The sequence below is a fragment of the Staurois parvus genome, unplaced genomic scaffold, assembly GCF_062004578.1.
Source record: "Staurois parvus isolate SC_StPar_1 unplaced genomic scaffold, SC_StPar_1.0 ptg000715l, whole genome shotgun sequence".
NCBI lineage: Eukaryota > Metazoa > Chordata > Amphibia > Anura > Ranidae > Staurois > Staurois parvus.
Window position 1 is genome coordinate 9,804,484 of NW_028318511.1, and position 18,976 is coordinate 9,823,459.

General features: G+C 44.2%; 1 protein-coding gene across 4 annotated transcripts in view; it reads right to left on the minus strand.

Annotated features, from left to right (window-relative positions):
- PHRF1 (PHD and ring finger domains 1) overlaps positions 1-18,976 on the minus strand; it is a 91,077-nt gene that overhangs the window by 16,818 nt on the left and 55,283 nt on the right. For all 4 annotated transcript variants that reach the window (XM_089653589.1, XM_089653590.1, XM_089653587.1 and 1 more), the window contains exon 14: positions 16,094-18,846. In XM_089653589.1, coding sequence (XP_089509715.1) covers positions 16,094-18,846 — 2,753 coding nt within the window. The remainder of the gene's footprint in view (positions 1-16,093; positions 18,847-18,976) is intronic.

Below are 18,976 nucleotides of genomic sequence, written 5' to 3' on the forward strand. Positions count from 1 at the left end.
TCATTTGCACACACAAAAAAATATTTTTTCTAACAAATTAATTCAAGACCATATTGCAAAAATGAATACACCACAATGAGTCTTAGAAGCAAAGCTAAATTTTAGACAACAAAATCCTAATGAACAAGAATTCAATTATAGGCGAGTCTAATCATTCATTAACCACTTGCCTACCAGGCACTTCTACCCCCTTCTTACACAGGCCAATTTCCAGCTTTCAGTGCTGTCGCACTTTGAATGACAATTGTGTGCTCATGCAACACTGTACCCAATCAAACTTTTTATCAGTTATTGGAGACAGAAAGAGCGTTCTTTTGGTGGCATTTAATCATCACTGGGGGTTTTTAATTTTTTGCTAAACTAGAAAAATTTTGAAAAAGAAAAAAAAAAAAGTTTTCTTAGTTTCTGTTATAAAATTTTGTAAATAAGTAATTTTTCTCCTTTACTGATGTGTGCTAATGAGGCTGCAGTGATGGGCACTGATAGGTGGCACTGATGGGCATTGACAGGCATCACTGAAAGGCAGCATTCCTATATAGCACTGATTGAAACTGTTAAGCGGTACTGACGGGCACTGACAGGTGGCAATGTTGGGGCTACACTGATCATCAGGACACTAATCATTAGTGCCCTGATGATCAGTGTAGATGTCCTCTCTGAAGAATGCCGATTACCGGCTCTCCTCACGAGCTGTCAGCGGGAGGAGAGGACTGCCGATAACCGGCATTTCCTGTTTACATGTGATCCGCTGTGATTGGACACAGCTGCTCACATGACAGAGCTGACGTTGTCAGCTCTTTACAGTGATCTGTTGTGTCCCAGGGACACAGCACACCACCGATCACCGAGTGCCCGCAAGGGTGAGCATGCTCAGAGTGGGAGGACGTCATAAGACATCCTTCCAAAACTAGTGAACCGCTGCCCGCCCGTCAGTACCTTATACGGCAAGCGGGAGGCGGTTCAATAGGTGTCCAGGACACAGTTGATTATAAAAGGCGTTAAAGAAAACCCCTTCACATTTTATGCTGTCAGAAATGGCACCACATGGAAGAGAAATGTCACAAGGCCTGAGAAAGAAAATAATTTCTTTACACAAGAAAGGTGAAGGCTACAAGATGATCAGAAAAACTTTACTTATCAATCAGAATACTGTAGACAGAACTGCAACCATCTCATAGAGACATCCAGGCCATACACGGACGTTAACACCTCGACAGGAGTGTCTTTTGATGAGAAGGGTTGAAGAAAATCGCCATGCAAGTTCACTGCAGTTAGCTAAAGTAGAAAGCCAAACTGGGGTGATTTTTTTTCCCCGTGATGGTGTACACTGCAGAGGAATGGCATGCATGGGAGTCATTAACAAAGGAAGCCTTTCCTAAAGACCATGCATAAAAAAAGCCCACTTAGAAATTGCCAGGGCCCATGCTGAAAAAGACAACTACTACTCTGTACTCTGGAGTGATGAGACAAAGATAAATGTTTTTGGAACTGACGGCTTGAAAACTATATGGTGTTGCAAAGGTGAGGAGTACAAAGAAAATGCTTGGTGCCTACATTGAAACATGGTGGTGGCAATGAACTTCTGGGGGGGCTGCATGAATGCTTCTGGTGTCGGGGAGCTGTATTTCATTGATGGTATCATGAATTCACAGATATACTGCTCTACCTTGTAAAAGACGATGCTACCATCACTCCGTGTTCTTGCTCGTCCTGAACTTTTTCAACATGACAATGATCCAAAACACACATCTAAGGCCACTGTTGCATTTCTGAAGAACATACTGAAAGTGATTCGGTGGCCAAGTTTATCTCCTGATCTGAACCCAATCGAACACCTCTGGGGAATTCTGAAGAGACAAGTTGAGCATCAATCTCCATACAGCATCCAGGCTCTAAAAGAGGTCGTTCTTGAATGGAAAAAGATAGATGTTGCAATATGTCACCAACTGGTTCATTCCATGCCTAGAATTCTTGGTGCTGTCCTTACAAATCATGGAGGTCATACAATACACTAGATGTTGTAGTTTTGTTGTGGGGTATATTCATTTTTGCATCAACTAATTTGAGTAAAATTGAAGATTTTGTATTCAAAGTTATATTAATTAACCTTACTTTTATGTAATGAGCTAAATAAAATGTTCTATAAGACTCCGTTTTGTCAAAATTTTGGAAGTTGTTCTGGTGTTTTTGAGATATTGATTAAAATCTTACTTTTCAAAAGGGTGTACTCATTTATGCTGAGTACTGTCTTACAGGTACTTATAGAGTGCCGTCAATTTATGCAGCTCTTTTACATATACAGCAATACCTCGGTTTACGAATTTAATTAGTTCTGCAGGACTTTTCGTATAGTGAAAAATTCGTAAACAGAAACACGGTTTCCCATAGGAATGCACTGAAAACTAATCAATCCGTTCCAGTGGTCAGAAAAAAGTAAAAGCTACTAAAATATTGCATGAGTTATTTTATTAAGTCATGCGGTATTTTAGTAGTGACAACCATGTGTTAATGTTTCAGCTGTCAGCGGGGTTCCAAACTGACAGCTAAATGTACAAGAATTGCTGGCAATTAAAAAAATAATAAAAAAAAAACGGCGTTGGGACCCCCTGCCATCCTTACCAAGCCCTTCAGGTTTGGTATGGATTTTAAGGGGACCTCCCACGCCAAAATTAAAAAAAAAAAAAAAAAAAAAAAAAAAAAAAAAAAATGGCGTGGGGGTCCTCCCCCCAAAAAAATCCATACCAGACTCTTACCCGAGCATCCCAAAGCACCTTGTCCCCATGTTGATAGGGACAAGGGCCTCTTCCCCACAACCCATGGCCGGTGGTTGTGGGGGTCTGTGTGTAGGGGGCTTATCGGAATCTGGATGCCCCCTTTATCAATCAAGATGCCCGCCGCTGACCTGAAAAAGAATAAAAATAAAAAGCTCCACTTCCGAATATGGCTTCCAGCCTTCTGCCTGCTCTGGTGGTTTGACAGTTCTTAAATATGTAAGGGGCAGGGCCACCCGGGGACATCACCCGATGACCCCACCCCACATGACATCATTAAGAATTTTTAAGAAATGTCAAGCCATCTCAGAGGCAGAGGGCTGGCAACCATCGTTGGGAGCGGATCCTTTTTTTTTTATTTCTTTTTTCGGGTCAGCGGCAGGCATCGTGATTGACATTGGATCTACTGCGGGGGGACATTCTCTTAGTTTTTTCTCAGACTTTTCAAACACAGTGTCCTGTATTTTTTCACACTACACTTTTTGTGAATGAGTAGCAGTACCATGTACCCCATATTCATTCACATGCACCCCTTGTTAAAGGGGGCTTTCAGATTCCTAAGTCCCCTGCCCGCAGACCCCCACAACCACCAGCTAGGGTTGTGGGGAAGAGGCCTTTGTCCCCATCAACATGGAGACAAGGTGCTTTGGGGGGGAGGAGGGAGAGCCCCGCCTGCCCCAAAGCACCCCCCCATGTTGAGGGCATGTGGCCTGGTATGGTTCAGGAGGGGCGGGGGGGCTCACTCGTCCACCCCCTCCCCCTTCCTGACCTGCCAGGCTGCATGCTTGGATAAGGATCTGCTATGGATTTGGAGGGGGCCCACGCCATTTTATTTTTAATTTCGGAGTGGGAGTTCCCCTCAAAATCCATAATAGACCCGAAAGGCTTGGTATGGATAGGAGGGGGGGACCCCACCGCATTTTTTTTTATTTATTATGGTGCTGGTTTTTAAATGTAATTACCGCTTTTTTTCCTTCATTATAGCTCAGAAATTTAGCTGTTACTTTCCTCCCAGCTAAAAGAGAAAGTTTTCTTTTAGTTTATTTCCCCAAGTTAAAAGAAACAAATGTTTCCTGTAACTCCAGGGAAAGTGACAGATAATCTTGTAAGCTATAGTGAAGAAAAAAAAAAAAAGCCGGCAATTACAATTAAAAATTGGCACCGACATACACTTCATATTGCGAAAAAAATTAGTAAAAAATTTGTAAACCGAGGCATTATATTCAATGGATTTTCATTCATAAACCAAAAATTACATTAACCGAGGCGGTCGTAAACCGAAGTACCACTGTATTGTACATTCACAGCAGTCCCTAACCCTCAAGGAGCTTACAATCTAAGGTCCCTAACTCACATTACTACATACACATACTAGGGTCCATTTTAGACAGGAGCCAATTACCCTAGCAGCATGTCTTTGGACTGTAGGAGGAAACCAGAGTACCCGGAGAAAACCCAAGCAGGCACAGGGAGAACATGCAAACTCCGGCACGTAGTGTCATGACTGGGATTCAAACCAATGACCCTAGTGCTGCCAGGTGGAAGTGTTAACCACTTATTCACTGTGCTGCCCATTAAAATTAATTTTGTAAAATGAGGCTTTGTACCATGTGACATACACAACATGCCTATGACTTTGAAGGTGCAAAATATTTTCACTTCAATCTTAATTTATTTGGTTTTATAAGGAAAAAGGCTTATACTAAAGAGTGTATATTACAGCCCACATCGTTAACACTTGAGAACATATATGCAGTATAGTATAGCATCATACCATTGGTCAATAACTATATGTGATCAGATTTTTCAAACAGGTGTAACACTGAAATGTTTAACCGCTTCAATACCGCCCCTATGTATATATACACGTCCTGGTATTGAAGCAGTTGTAGCGGGATCATGACTCCAGCTACAGTTATGATCCTGGTATTTATTTATTTTTACTGGCGGCAATATTCTACAAGATAAAAAGTAATTGGGGAGCCCAGTAGGGCTGCAAACAGTGGCTTTGGCTTCCCTGAACAGAGTGAGAGGAACAGATGTTGTTCCTCCCACTGTGTGATGTCAGAAACCGGAAGCAACAAGGATTTTATGTCATGTCCCGTTTTGGTTCCATTGTTTACAACCCATTACCACCTTGTGAAGCAGCAGATCAAACTGATCTTGGTTTGAGCTACTGCTTTGGAGGCCAGAGGAGAGATCTGGAGTCTCACAGACCCCAGATGTTTCCATAGAGGATCCGTCACAGCCCATTCTATCACAAGGAATGTTGTTCATACCTTGTGATAGCAATAAAAGGGATTTAAAAAAAATTATTAAAAAGGTACAGTGTAAAAAATTTAGATTCCCCCTGTGCTCACACACAAAGGCGAATGCATGTATTGGTCCCATGTACATATGTAAATGGAGACTGCATCACACATATGAGGTATCACCACGAACGTGAGAGCGAGAACAACAATTCTACCACCAGAACTCCTGTGTAACTCTACACTGGTAACCTGTAAGGCTTCTAAAACCTTGCTTATAAATAATTTAATTTAATGTACCATAGTTTGCGCAATTTTCAAGTGCAACATCATCATTTCTATTTTATCAAAAAGTGGGAATAATGTTGTGTTTGCCTTCACTAAAATGCATTAAAAAAATAAAAATAAATGAAAAATTGCTGCAAAAATACCGGGTAACATAAAAAATTGCAACACCCATCGTTTTAGTCTCAAGGGCCTCTGATTAATATATATTGTTTGGGGGGGGGGTCTAAGTAATTTTCTAGCAAAAAAAACAGAGTGGGCTATTCATGACTATGTGGGTTATATGCCACCTATAGGTGAATGGACACTGGCAGATCAATCAAATAGGAAGCCCTCCCCTATATAACCCCTCCTACACAGGATATACCTCAGTTTTTGTAGCAAGCAATGAAATTCCAGAAAGAGGGGAGGGACCTCTGTGTCCCGTGATGTACTCCAAGAAATGGATTGAAGAAAAAAATCAAATTTTCTTTATCGTACATCATGGGACACAAAGCAGACTATTGATGACTATGTGGGATGTCCTAAAACAATAAAAAAAAATCTGAGGGGTGGGTGACACCATAATAATCACCACTATCAATCCCAAAGGTCCTACTCATGTGACAAGCTGCAGGCAAAAGCAAAATCCTCCGTGGCTCTGACATCCACCTGGTAAAACTTTGTGAATGTATGAACCAAAGACCATGTAGAAGCCTTGCAAACCTGAGCCACTGACGCCTGATGGTGGATAGCCCAAGATGCCCCCACACTGCTGGTAGAGTACGATCTGACCCAAAAGGGTGAGACCTTATCCTTCAAACCATAGGCTTGACTGAATAACTGGTGGATACAATAAGAATAGTTGACCTGGATGCAGCCTGCCCTTCTTGGGCCCTTCTGGCAGCACAAACCAGGATTCCTGACCTGTGCCACCAAACTCAAGTAAATCCTGACCACCTGAACTACATTCAGAGCATACAGCAATCTTTACCCAGCCAAATGTGGACTAGGAAAAAAAGAAATGCAAGACACTGGCCTGATTCAAGTGAAGACTAGAAACCCCTCTGGGCAAGAAGATGGATGAGGACACAACATCACCTTATCATGATGCAAGACTGAGAATGGCTCCTTACATGAAAGAGCCACCAGATCTGACGCACTTCCTGCCGAAATGATAGTATTCTAAGAAGCCACCTTCTGAGTCAAAGGATTAGGTTTCTTGAACTGATTCAAAAGGTGGCTTCTGCAAGGACAGCCAAGACCAAGTTCAAGTCCCAAGCACACAAGGGTGGCCTGACAAACAGGACTGTCTACGTTACAACCTGCACAAATTACGAATGGAGTGAAAAACGACGAACTCTAGAAAAAAAAAAATGGATAGAGCCAAAATGTGACCCTTAATGGTACAAGCCACTTTTAATTTTCCCTGGAAAAATTACAAAAACCTTTCAATCAGACATTTCCGTAGGTACCATTTCTGGGCTTCACACCAGGCAAATAAGATTTCCAGGTCCTGCAATGGAAGCTCCCTGAAACCAGCTTCCTGATGCTCAATGGTGTGGAGAAAAAAGGACCCAAGACCTCATCCTCGATCGTTCCAGACCTGGGTTCGATAGCCAAATCTTCAATCCTAGTGATCGTAAAACAGGATACATTATTGGATCCAAGACAATCGGTTTGGGCGGACCAGAAGTGTCCAATGAGCATCCCCCCTGCCAGATACACTATGTAGACCAAGTCTGACATTGATGTTTACAATCTTCCATAGCCAAGTCCACTGGACCCAAGGGTTGCACACCTGCCTCTCGGTTGCCTCCTCCTCCTGGGACCATTTAAGTCAATAATGCAGCAACTATATTGCCACCTAACTATGCAGTCCCACAGGGACGCAGGACCACAGCCATGTTGATCTACAGAAATGCAAGCATGCAGCTATGCAGGTATGTAGTTAAGTAGGTACATAGGTATACAGTTTAGTTTACCGTATTTTCCGGCGTATAAGACGACCCCCTACTTTTCCTGTTAAAATATAGGGTTTGAGCTATACTCGCCGTATAAGACTACCCCTCTTCCAACGCACACCAAATAAAAAAATATCAGATTTGATTTCATTATGGTATGCTATTTCAGTATGGTATTCCAATGATGGGGTGCTATTCCTCCCACTGACACCAATGATGGGGCACTATTTCATCCACTGACACCAATGATGGGGAACTATTCTTCCCACTGATACCAATGATGGGACACTATTCCTCCCACTGACACCAATGATGGTGCCCCATCATTAGTGTCAGTGTGTGAGGAATAGTGCCCCATCATTAGTCAGTGGGAGGAATAGTGCCCCATCATTAGTAAGTGGGAGGAATAGTGCCCCATCATTGGTGTCAGTGGGAAGAATCGTGCCCCATCATTGGTGTCAGTGGGAAGAATCGTGCCCCATCATTGGTGTCAGTGGGAAGAATCGTGTCCTATCATTAGTGTCAGTGGGAGGAATAGTGCTCCATCATTGGTGTCAGTGGGAGGAATAGTGCTCCATCATTGGTGTCAGTGGGAGGAATAGTGCTCCATCATTGGTGTCAGTGGGAGGAATAGTGCTCCATCATTGGTGTCAGTGGGAGGAATAGTGCTCCATCATTGGTGTCAGTGGGAGGAATAGTGCTCCATCATTGGTGTCAGTGGGAGGAATAGTGCTCCATCATTGGTGTCAGTGGGAGGAATAGTGCTCCATCATTGGTGTCAGTGGGAGGAATTGCGCCCCATCATTGGTGTCAGTGGGAGGAATTGCGCCCCATCATTAGTGTCAGTGGGAGGAATTGCGCCCCATCATTGGTGTCAGTGGGAGGAATAGTGCCCCATCGTTGGTGTCAGTGGGGAGGAGGAATAGTGCCCCATCGTTGGTGTCAGTGGGGGAGGAGGAACAGTGCCTCATCGTTGGTGTCAGTGGGGGAGGAGGAACAGTGCCTCATCGTTGGTGTCAGTGGGGGAGGAGGAACAGTGCCTCATCGTTGGTGTCAGTGGGGGAGGAGGAACAGTGCCTCATCGTTGGTGTCAGTGGGGGAGGAGGAACAGTGCCTCATCGTTGGTGTCAGTGGGGGAGGAGGAACAGTGCCTCATCGTTGGTGTCAGTGGGGGAGGAGGAACAGTGCCTCATCGTTGGTGTCAGTGGGGGAGGAGGAACAGTGCCTCATCGTTGGTGTCAGTGGGGGAGGAGGAACAGTGCCTCATCGTTGGTGTCAGTGGGGGAGGAGGAACAGTGCCTCATCGTTGGTGTCAGTGGGGGAGGAGGAACAGTGCCTCATCGTTGGTGTCAGTGGGGGAGGAGGAACAGTGCCTCATCGTTGGTGTCAGTGGGGGAGGAGGAACAGTGCCTCATCGTTGGTGTCAGTGGGGGAGGAGGAACAGTGCCTCATCGTTGGTGTCAGTGGGGGAGGAGGAACAGTGCCTCATCGTTGGTGTCAGTGGGGGAGGAGGAACAGTGCCTCATCGTTGGTGTCAGTGGGGGAGGAGGAACAGTGCCTCATCGTTGGTGTCAGTGGGGGAGGAGGAACAGTGCCTCATCGTTGGTGTCAGTGGGGGAGGAGGAACAGTGCCTCATCGTTGGTGTCAGTGGGGGAGGAGGAACAGTGCCTCATCGTTGGTGTCAGTGGGGGAGGAGGAACAGTGCCTCATCGTTGGTGTCAGTGGGGGAGGAGGAACAGTGCCTCATCGTTGGTGTCAGTGGGGGAGGAGGAACAGTGCCTCATCGTTGGTGTCAGTGGGGGAGGAGGAACAGTGCCTCATCGTTGGTGTCAGTGGGGGAGGAGGAACAGTGCCTCATCGTTGGTGTCAGTGGGGGAGGAGGAACAGTGCCTCATCGTTGGTGTCAGTGGGGGAGGAGGAACAGTGCCTCATCGTTGGTGTCAGTGGGGGAGGAGGAACAGTGCCTCATCGTTGGTGTCAGTGGGGGAGGAGGAACAGTGCCTCATCGTTGGTGTCAGTGGGGGAGGAGGAACAGTGCCTCATCGTTGGTGTCAGTGGGGGAGGAGGAACAGTGCCTCATCGTTGGTGTCAGTGGGGGAGGAGGAACAGTGCCTCATCGTTGGTGTCAGTGGGGGAGGAGGAACAGTGCCTCATCGTTGGTGTCAGTGGGGGAGGAGGAACAGTGCCTCATCGTTGGTGTCAGTGGGGGAGGAGGAACAGTGCCTCATCGTTGGTGTCAGTGGGGGAGGAGGAACAGTGCCTCATCGTTGGTGTCAGTGGGGGAGGAGGAACAGTGCCTCATCGTTGGTGTCAGTGGGGGAGGAGGAACACTGCCTCATCGTTGGTGTCAGTGGGGGAGGAGGAACACTGCCTCATCGTTGGTGTCAGTGGGGGAGGAGGAACACTGCCTCATCGTTGGTGTCAGTGGGGGAGGAGGAACAGTGCCTCATCGTTGGTGTCAGTGGGGGGAGGAACAGTGCCTCATCGTTGGTGTCAGTGTGGAGGAGGAATAGTGCCCCATCGTTAGTGTCAGTGGGGGAGAGGAGCGGCTGCTCCTTCTTCCTGTGCGGCTGCTCGATTTTCGCGGGGCCACTCGGCTCCGCCTCCTCGCCGGTGATTGGTCGCCTGTGTGCCTTTCCAGTGCTGGCGCCCAATCACCGGTGAGGAGGCGGAGCCGAACGGCCGCGTGACCATCGAGCGGCCGAACTGAAAGAAGGAGCAGCCGCTTCCTGGACCGGATCGTCGTGGGACCGGAGCCAGGTAAGGTACAGCAGCCCCTCTGCCCACCCCTGTACTTGGTGTCCGTTGGAGGAGGAGGGGAGGCGGCGCCGCGCCGGCCCTCGAAAAAGTGCCGCCCTCGCACCGGCGTATAAGACGACCCCCGACTTTTCAGAAGATTTTCAGGGGTTGAAAAGTCGTCTTATACGCCGGAAAATACGGTATGTAAGTATACAGGTACTCAGCTATGCAAGTATGCAGATTATCCAAGTACACAGTTCGCACAAATATGCATTTAAGTATGCATATTATCCAAGTATGCAGTTCTCACAAATATGCATGTAAGTATGCAGTATATGCACGTATACGTATGCATACATGTAAGTATGCAGTTTGTGAAAATATACGTGTACGTACGCAGTCTCTGCAAGTACCAGTATGCATGTACGTATGCAGTTTACGCAAGTATGCATGTACATGTGCAGTCTATGCAAGTATAGATATGCAGTTTGTGCAATTATAAGTAAGCATTCATGTACATATGTAGTTTATGCATTTAAGTATGAATATGCAGCTTATGCAAGTATGCAGTTCAAATAATCATATACAGTGGGGATCGGAAGTTTGGGCACCCCAGCTAAAAATTTGTATTAATGTGCATAAAGAAGCCAAGGAAAGATGGAAAAATCTCCAAAAGGCATCAAATTACAGATTAGACATTCTTATAATAGGTCAACAAAAGTCAGATTTTATTTCCATCATTTACACTTTCAATATAACAGAAAACAAAAAAATGGCATCTGCAAAAGTTTGGGCACCCTGCAGAGTTAATATCTTGTACTGCCCCCTTTGGCAAGTATCACAGCTTGTAAACGCTTTTTGTAGCCAGCCAAGAGTCTTTCAATTCTTGTTTGAGGTATCTTTGCCCATTCTTCCTTACAAAAGTCTTCCAGTTCTTTGAGATTCCTGGGCTGTCTGTCACGCACTGCTCTTTTAAGGTCTATCCATAGATTTTCAATTATGTTGAGGTCAGGAGATTGTGAAGGCCATGGCAAAACCTTCAGTTTATGCCTCTTGATGTAATCCTCCGTGGATTTTGAGGTGTGTTTAGGATCATTATCCATTTGTAGAAGCCATCCTCTCTTTAACTTCAGCTTTTTCACAGATGGCATCAAGTTACCATCCAAAATTTGCTGAAATTTTATTGAATCCATTTTTCCTTCTACTCGTGAGATGTTCCCTGTGCCACTGGCTGAAACACAACCCCAAAGCATGATTGATCCAACCCCATGCTTAACAGTTGGACAGAGGTTCTTTTCATTAAATTCTGTGCCCCTTCTTCTCCAAACATACCTTTGCTCATTCCGGCCAAAAAGTTCAATTTTAACCTCATCGGTCCACAGAACTTGTTTCCAAAATGCATCAGGCTTGTTTATATGTTCATTTGCAAAGTTCAAACGATGATTTTTGTGGTGAGGACGTAGAAGAGGTTTTCTTCTGATGACTCTTCCATGAAGACCATATTTGTACAAGTATCTCTTTATAGTGGAATAGTGTACCACAACTCCAGTGTCTGCCAGATCTTTCTGGAGGGATCGTGCAGTCAAATGTGGGTTTTGAATTGTTTTTCTCACAATCCTGCGAGCTGTTCTGTCTGATATTTTTCTTGGTCTTCCAGATCTTGCTTTAACTTCCACTGTTCCTGATGACTGCCATTTCTTAATTACATTCCGAACAGAGGATATTGACATCTGAAAATGCTTTGCTATCTTCTTATAGCCTTCTCCAGCTTTGTGAGCGTCAACTATTTTCAGTTTCAGTTTTCTACACAACTGCTTAGAAGAACCCATGGTGCTGATTGTTGGGGCAAGGTCAGATGAGTCTGGGCATTTAAAACCTTTGAGATTGACATCACCTGGTTTTCCCAGACGATGATTGAGAACAATCCATGACACTGGCAGGTCTCAGCTTGGCAAAGGGGGCAGTGCATGCTATAAATTCTGCAGGGTGCCCAAACTTTTGCAGACGCCATTTTTTTGTTTTCTGTTATTTTGAAAGTGTAAATGATGGAAATAAAATCTAACTTTTGTTGACCTATTATAAGAATGTCTAATCTGTAATTTGATGCCTTTTGGAGATTTTTCCATCTTTCCTTGGCTTCTTTATGCACGTTAATACAAGTTTTTAGCTGGGGTGCCCAAACTTTCGATCCCCACTGTAGGTGCGCATACAATAATGTAATACAATGCAGCACGTGCCCCGCTTTCTAGAAGGATACGATTTCATCAAAAGTACTGTGTCAAATTTAACTGCACCTGTCCCAATACTAGTTTCGCAGGGCTAGCCAAGCACATATGCAAACACAGCCTGAATGCAGACTCTATGCTGCTCAGTGCAGTCTAACTATAAGCTCCTGTAGATCAAATGCAAGCTATTCTGGAGCAACCCCTCCAATAAGCGCACTGATACCAGTGCAGGGGTGTATCACAAAACAGTTGTACAAGCCCCCTGGGATTATGCAGACTAATGCAGTGTATAATCATGTCCTGTCTGGTCATGCAGCTCCCCCCACAAGTAGTACTCGCACATCATCTAGACATAGACTGCTCTATGTCCCTGCTATCTCTAAAGAAGCCTCACTGTTCCTTCAGCCCACGTTACTTCAACCATAAGCTAAAATGGCCACCCCTCTACTTCCTGCTTGCACAAGAGTAGGCTATATAGAACGGTCCCTGGGCCTCTAGTGGCTGAAGGAGAACACTGCACCCCAATACTCCAGAGAAACACAGAGCATGGCCGGCCAGACAAAACAGCACACTGCCCCCAGTGGCCACCGGGAGAAGGATCAGAAAGTGAGATTTTCAAAGAAGGACTGCAAATGTAAACATCATTCCTGCAGCAGGACTCTGAATCATAACAGGAGCCCAACCTTCACCCATCATGGCGGGCGGTCACAAAAGACCTTCAAGGACTCGGTCCCCCTTACATCTGGGGATCCACCGCCTGGAACCTGCATAACACCCTGCTGAAAATCACTTTGGTCAGAACTCACACTACAGAGGGTTCCATTATGAAGGGTCCAGCACCATAACTCTGCATTACAGGTAAACCTCAAAGACTTTTCTCTCGTATTCAACGAGGCTTGGGTACTATCCATTTTTGCCAACAGCTTTCCAAATGGATCCGATTCCAGTCCTTGATTCACAGAACCACCATTTCAGACCTCCAGGTATGCTCCAAGAGCAAATACAGCACATCAGTGACCATCCACCTTACAGACTGTGTAGGAGGGGTTATATAGGGGAGGACATCCTATTCAATTAACCTGCCAGTGTCCGTTCATCTATAGGTGGTATATAACTTACAGTCATGAATAGCCTACTCTGCGACCCGTTAAGTACAATAAAGAAAATGCTGATTATTACACATATGAGAGAAATGTCAAAATTGGCCCAGAAGGCAAGTGGTTAAATTGGATAATAGGGGGAATAAGGTATCTGTTGATAATACAAAAGAAATAGCTAGAGCAGGATTTTGCAGAACTGTGCTCGTATCAGTCAAGCTATTATTTACTGTAAAACAAATTAGCCATAAAATAAATGAAACATCTAAACAGAATGTGGTCAAACCAATTAACATCTGAAGCCCCATAATTAGAGGATTATTTCCAGGTTATAATGCAACATAATAGGAAAAAACAGGATTTTCGCAAGCACTATATACTACATTTTGTTCTGAGGTAATAAGTCTGCTTCCAGGGCTCATGCATTTTGGAAGAAAATCTTCATTATCAAAGCTTTACTAACTATATTGCAGAGGTGAGCAACCCCTTAAAACTGAATATAGTTTGATAGCCCCTATCTAAAAAAATATATTTAATGGGTCAGGAGGCATATTACATTGGGCATTAGTCTAGGATTAGGGAAAAGAAATGGAGAATACAAAGAACAGCAGAATAAGTACACAGCTACAAGTCCTTTAGTTTTACATAACCAAGAAGAGGAATCATGTAAAATTGTACCTAGCGAGCATATCCTGTCTGCATGGCACAACTTCAGAACTAAAAATGTTATGGTTAGGGCTCCTCTATCACCTACAGACAGGCAGATTTAGTGAACATTCCACAACGGGTGTGTGTGTATTAAATAGACATGCATGTCTAACAAATTATGCACTGATTTGCATGTTCATGAGGGAAATAAGTATTTGATCCCCTATCATACAGCAGGATTTCTGGCTACCAGGTGTCTTTCATACAGGTAAAAATCTGAGATCAGAAGCAGTATCTTAAAGAGAGTGCTGCTAACCTCATTTTGTTACCTGTATACAAGACACCTGTCCACAGGAGCAATCAAACCATCAGATTCCAAACTCTCCACAATGGCAGAGACCAAAAAGCTGTCCAAGGATGTCAGGGACAAGATTGTAGACCTACACAAGGCTGGACTGGGCTACAAAACTATCGCCAAGCAGCTTGGTGAGAAGGTGACAACAGTTGGTGAAATCATTCACAAATGGAAGAAATACAAAACAAATGTCAGTCTCCCTAGGTCCGGTGCACCATGCAAGATCTCACCTTGTGGAGTGTCAATGATCATGAGAACAGTGAGGAATCATCCCAGAACTACACGTGAGGATCTTGTCAATGATCTCCAGGCAGCTGGGACCACAGTCACCAAGAAAACAATTGGTAACACACTACACCAACAAGGATTGAAATCCTGCAGTGCCCACAAGCTCGCTCTGCTCAAGAAAGCACATGTCCAGGCCCATCTGAAGTTTGCCACTGAACATCTGAATGATGCAGAAGACTGGTTGAAAGTGTTGTGGTCAGATGAGACCAAAATCAAGCTCTTTGGCATCAACTCAACTTGCAGTGTTTGGAGGAGGAGGAATGCTGCCTATGAACACCATCCCAACTGTCAAACATGGTGGTGGAAACATTCTGCTTTGGGGGTATTTTTCTGCTAAGAGGACAGGACAACTGCACCGGATCAAAGGGATGATGGATGGGGCAATGTACCGTCAAATCTTGGGCGAGAACCTTCTTCCCTCAGCCAGGGCATTGAAAATGGGTCGTGGATGGGTGTTCCAGCATGACAATGACTCAAAACACATGGCCAAGGCAACAAAGGAGTGGCTCAAGAAGAAGCACATTAAGGTCCTGGACTGGCCTAGCCAATCTCCAGACCTTAATACGATTGGCAACTCGAATTTTCAGTTCCCTCCACAGATTTTCAAACGTCAGCCACCAAACCTTAATGACTTGGAGAGGATCTGCCAAGAGGAGTAGTTCAAAATCCCTCCTGAGATGTGTGCAAACCTGGTGGCCAACTACAGGAAACGTCTGACCTCTGTGATTGCCAACAAGGGATTTGCCACCAAGTACTAAGTCATGTTTTGTGAAGGGGATCAAATACTTATTTCCCTTATAAACATGCAAATCAGTGCATCATTTGTTAGACACGCATTTCTTTTGAATGTTTTGTTGCTATTCTGTCTCTCAGTGTTACAATACACCTACCATTCAATTTCTAGACTGATCATTTCTTTGTGAGTGTGTGTACATATACACACACACACTTTTTGTTTTCCATACACTTTTTGCATCTTTGTTAATGCATTATACTTTTTTTTTTTTTTTTTAACTTAGTCTAATTAAAAATGCATTATACTTTAAGCATGTTAATGTGTAATTTGTTTGGGCACATGGATCACTACACCCATGTAGTGGACCATGTTTTATATTCCCTGGAGGCACAAGTGGTTTTTGTAGTCTGACTGTTCAGTTCAATGACAGGCTAAAAGCTGCACGGATCTTCATGCATATCTGTGCAAAACAGATACACAGCTCTGAGCACAGACAAAACTGTGCATTTGCCTGCATGTGCGCAATGATCAGTGATGTCCCATGCAGGTGTTAGCCTATCATTAATTGAACAGGCTGGCTGCAAGGACCACCTATGCCTCCAGGGCAAATAAACACGGCCCTCTGCTTCAGTGTACAGATTGGTGCATCTGTGTGAATGAGTTCTTGCTTTTGTGGAAACCAGAATAAAAGGGAAATGGACATAATACATAACAGGTTCCCAAACCTGAAACCCATTTTAAGCAACACAAGTTTACCTTATAGTCACCTTCCCGCTTCATTAATATCGCCTCTTCTAGGTCAACATCATCAGGGCTGGCTGCATCTATCGAGCATACATCATCTGAAAGCTCGTTTAGAAGGAGGTCATCTAAATGTGATGGTGACCACTGAAGGTCATCAGGCTCCTTTTTGATCAGTAAAATAGGGGCTGACTGAACAGCTCCTTCAACAGAACCAGCATGTGGACTGTGCAACTTTGGACTTGGTATATCTGACATTGCAGACATCGGAGAATTCTGAGGACTAGCAATTGCTGAATCAGAATTTAAGTCATTTACAGGGGAAGCATCCTGGGGTGATGGAGGCTCTGAAACATCTTCACTCTTGGTTTCTGGAAGCAAAGAATCCAGTAAAGATGGTGACCATGGAGGGCTATTGGCTTCAAACTTAATTTTTTCATCACATGAGTGATCAGACAATTCTGAAGCCGATTCATCTTTAATGGAAACCTTCCTTTCAGAAAAAAGGAAAGGGTCATTTTCATCTTCTTCCTCTTTTGGTAGACTGAGCACAGACTTCTTTGTCTCTTGGGTAATTGTAGGAGACTCCGTTTTAAAGCTAACTGTGCAAGTTATGGTCTTTTCATTGTTGTTTGGGGATAAAACAATATGTCTAGTTATTTCCGTGTCTCGGAAATAGGTTTGGTCTTTTGATTTGTGAACTTTAAACTCTTTGCTGACTTGTGGCGATTTTGATCTTTGCTTCCCTCGATCATCCTTAGATTTTTTCTTCTCTTTTGCCCTGGAGCTCCCTTCCTTGCTGGAGTAACTCTTTTCACTTTTGTGTTTCCGTTTTCTCTCTTTATCAGGACTAATGGAATAGCCTGGTGATTCACTTCTTGAATCTCTCTTTTTCTTCTTCTTCTTCTTGCTGTTGTATGCTCTGTGGGAAGAGCTGCTACGGCTGCTTGATCTGGACCTCCGCCTTTCCCTAGATTCCGAGCGTTTTCTTTTTTTATCTTTCTTCCTTTCTTTTTGGCGCTTTTTCTTAGAACGTTCACAACTTCCTGAGCTAGATCTGTCACTACGGGCCCTTTTTACCTTGTGTGATTTTGACTTGTATTTTCTATCCCTCTCTCGGTCCTCAATGGACATAGAAGCAGATCTTGAATCTCGTTCTTGGGAATGTGGTCTCAATTTTGAACTTGAGCCTTCTTTCAACTCCTCCTTAATAGTTTTCTTCTTTTGAGTTTCACTGGTACGGCTAGTGGGTTCATGTGGGGTTTCTGCATCCCAAACAAGCCGACTGCTTGATGTACTTTGAAGACAAGTCCTATGTGGAAGAATGTCTGGATCAGGTTTAACAGAAACTACAGGGTGTTCGTTTTCTACGTCAAAATGAAATCCACGAGTACCTCCTGCTTTCAGATCAGACGTAATTTTTAGTCCGATTGGACAAGATATTCTAAAGGGCGGATGCTCATTTGTCTCTTCTTGAATTATTTCTTTCTTGATTTCCTTTTCTAACTTTAAAAATGAAGGAAGGGTAGGGCTTGCATTAATTTGGCTTTTAGATTCTTCTGGCTCTTTATTGGTAGGTGACATTCCAGAAAAGTCTGGGCCAAGCTTAGAAACACTCACTTTGCTTGAGTGGCTTGTAAATTTAAAGCTCCGAAATGCTCCTACTTTTACTCCACTAGACTGAGTTGTACTTGCAGTAGTTTCTACAGATGGAGGAGGAGGAGGAGGGGGTGGCGGCGGTGGCGGTGTAGCTGGCCTTTCTGGGCTGCTACTGGGGGAACCTGAATCTGAACCTGTTGGTTCAAAAGGATCATAAATTTCATTTTTAACAGTTTTTTCTTTCTTGACTGTTGTAGAATAAGGAGAAGTGGCTTTTTGTGGCATTTTGCCATCCGTAGTACGAAAAGGATCTTTTGAAACAGGACTAAATTGTCTGCAGGAATTTGTTGAACTTCCACTAATTGTTATTCGAAGTCCACCTCCTCCAGCATCTGAAGAACCAATGTTCCTTGAACTGTTCGAATAAGATGATGTTTTGTTACTGCTTGATGCTGCTTGACTAGATGATGTACCACCAGTGTTTCTTGAATGTGCTTGTGACTCTTGTCGGGTGTTTCTTTCTGTGTTTTCAGCTGTAGAAAACCTGCCTAACGGCTTACTCTCTCCTCGACCAGTTAGTTGGTTCATGATGGGCCCTGAAGGATGAGCTTCTGAATGCTTGTTGGTTGAGGGTTCCAGTTGCCTATTGACCTCATTACTAGGGCTGTTGTCCGTTTCCCTTTTGATCTTTGGTATCCGGGGAAATTCTGAAATGTCCAGTCTTAGTGATGGTGGCTTAGAAGCATACTTGATCTCTGGTTTCTTGGGTTGTGTAAGATCATTTTTGCTGTGAAATTCTCGTTTGTGAAAAGTCCCGTTGAAGCGTGAAGTCTCTCCAGGCTTAGAAGTTAAACGGCTAACAGAAGAATGTACCTGGACTGCCCTCGGTGTAAAAGCGTTCTTTAGTCTGAAGGTGGGTCCTCCAGATACTGAAGAACTGGGACCAGATAACCTATCTAGGCTACTTGAAGATGAAGAAGGTGGTGATGGTGATAAAGAATAAAGACCAGCTGGAGAAAAACTGGGATGGGGTGGCTGCTGTTCAATGGGTTTCCATGTGTTGGAAGGGGATGTGGTTGTTGGGGACCCTGAGTGAGATGGGCTCGGTTCCATTATGACTGCTGGTGTAACAGCTTCTCTAGATGATTTTCTCTGTGAGGTTGCATCACCTGTATAAAAAAAAAAAAAAAGTATTTTTTGAGTGTGTCAGTAGTTTAACATGTGAACATTCACAAATATGGTTATTCTTTACACCCAAACTTGTTGCTTCAACATCCATGGAAAAAGCTCCTGACGGGT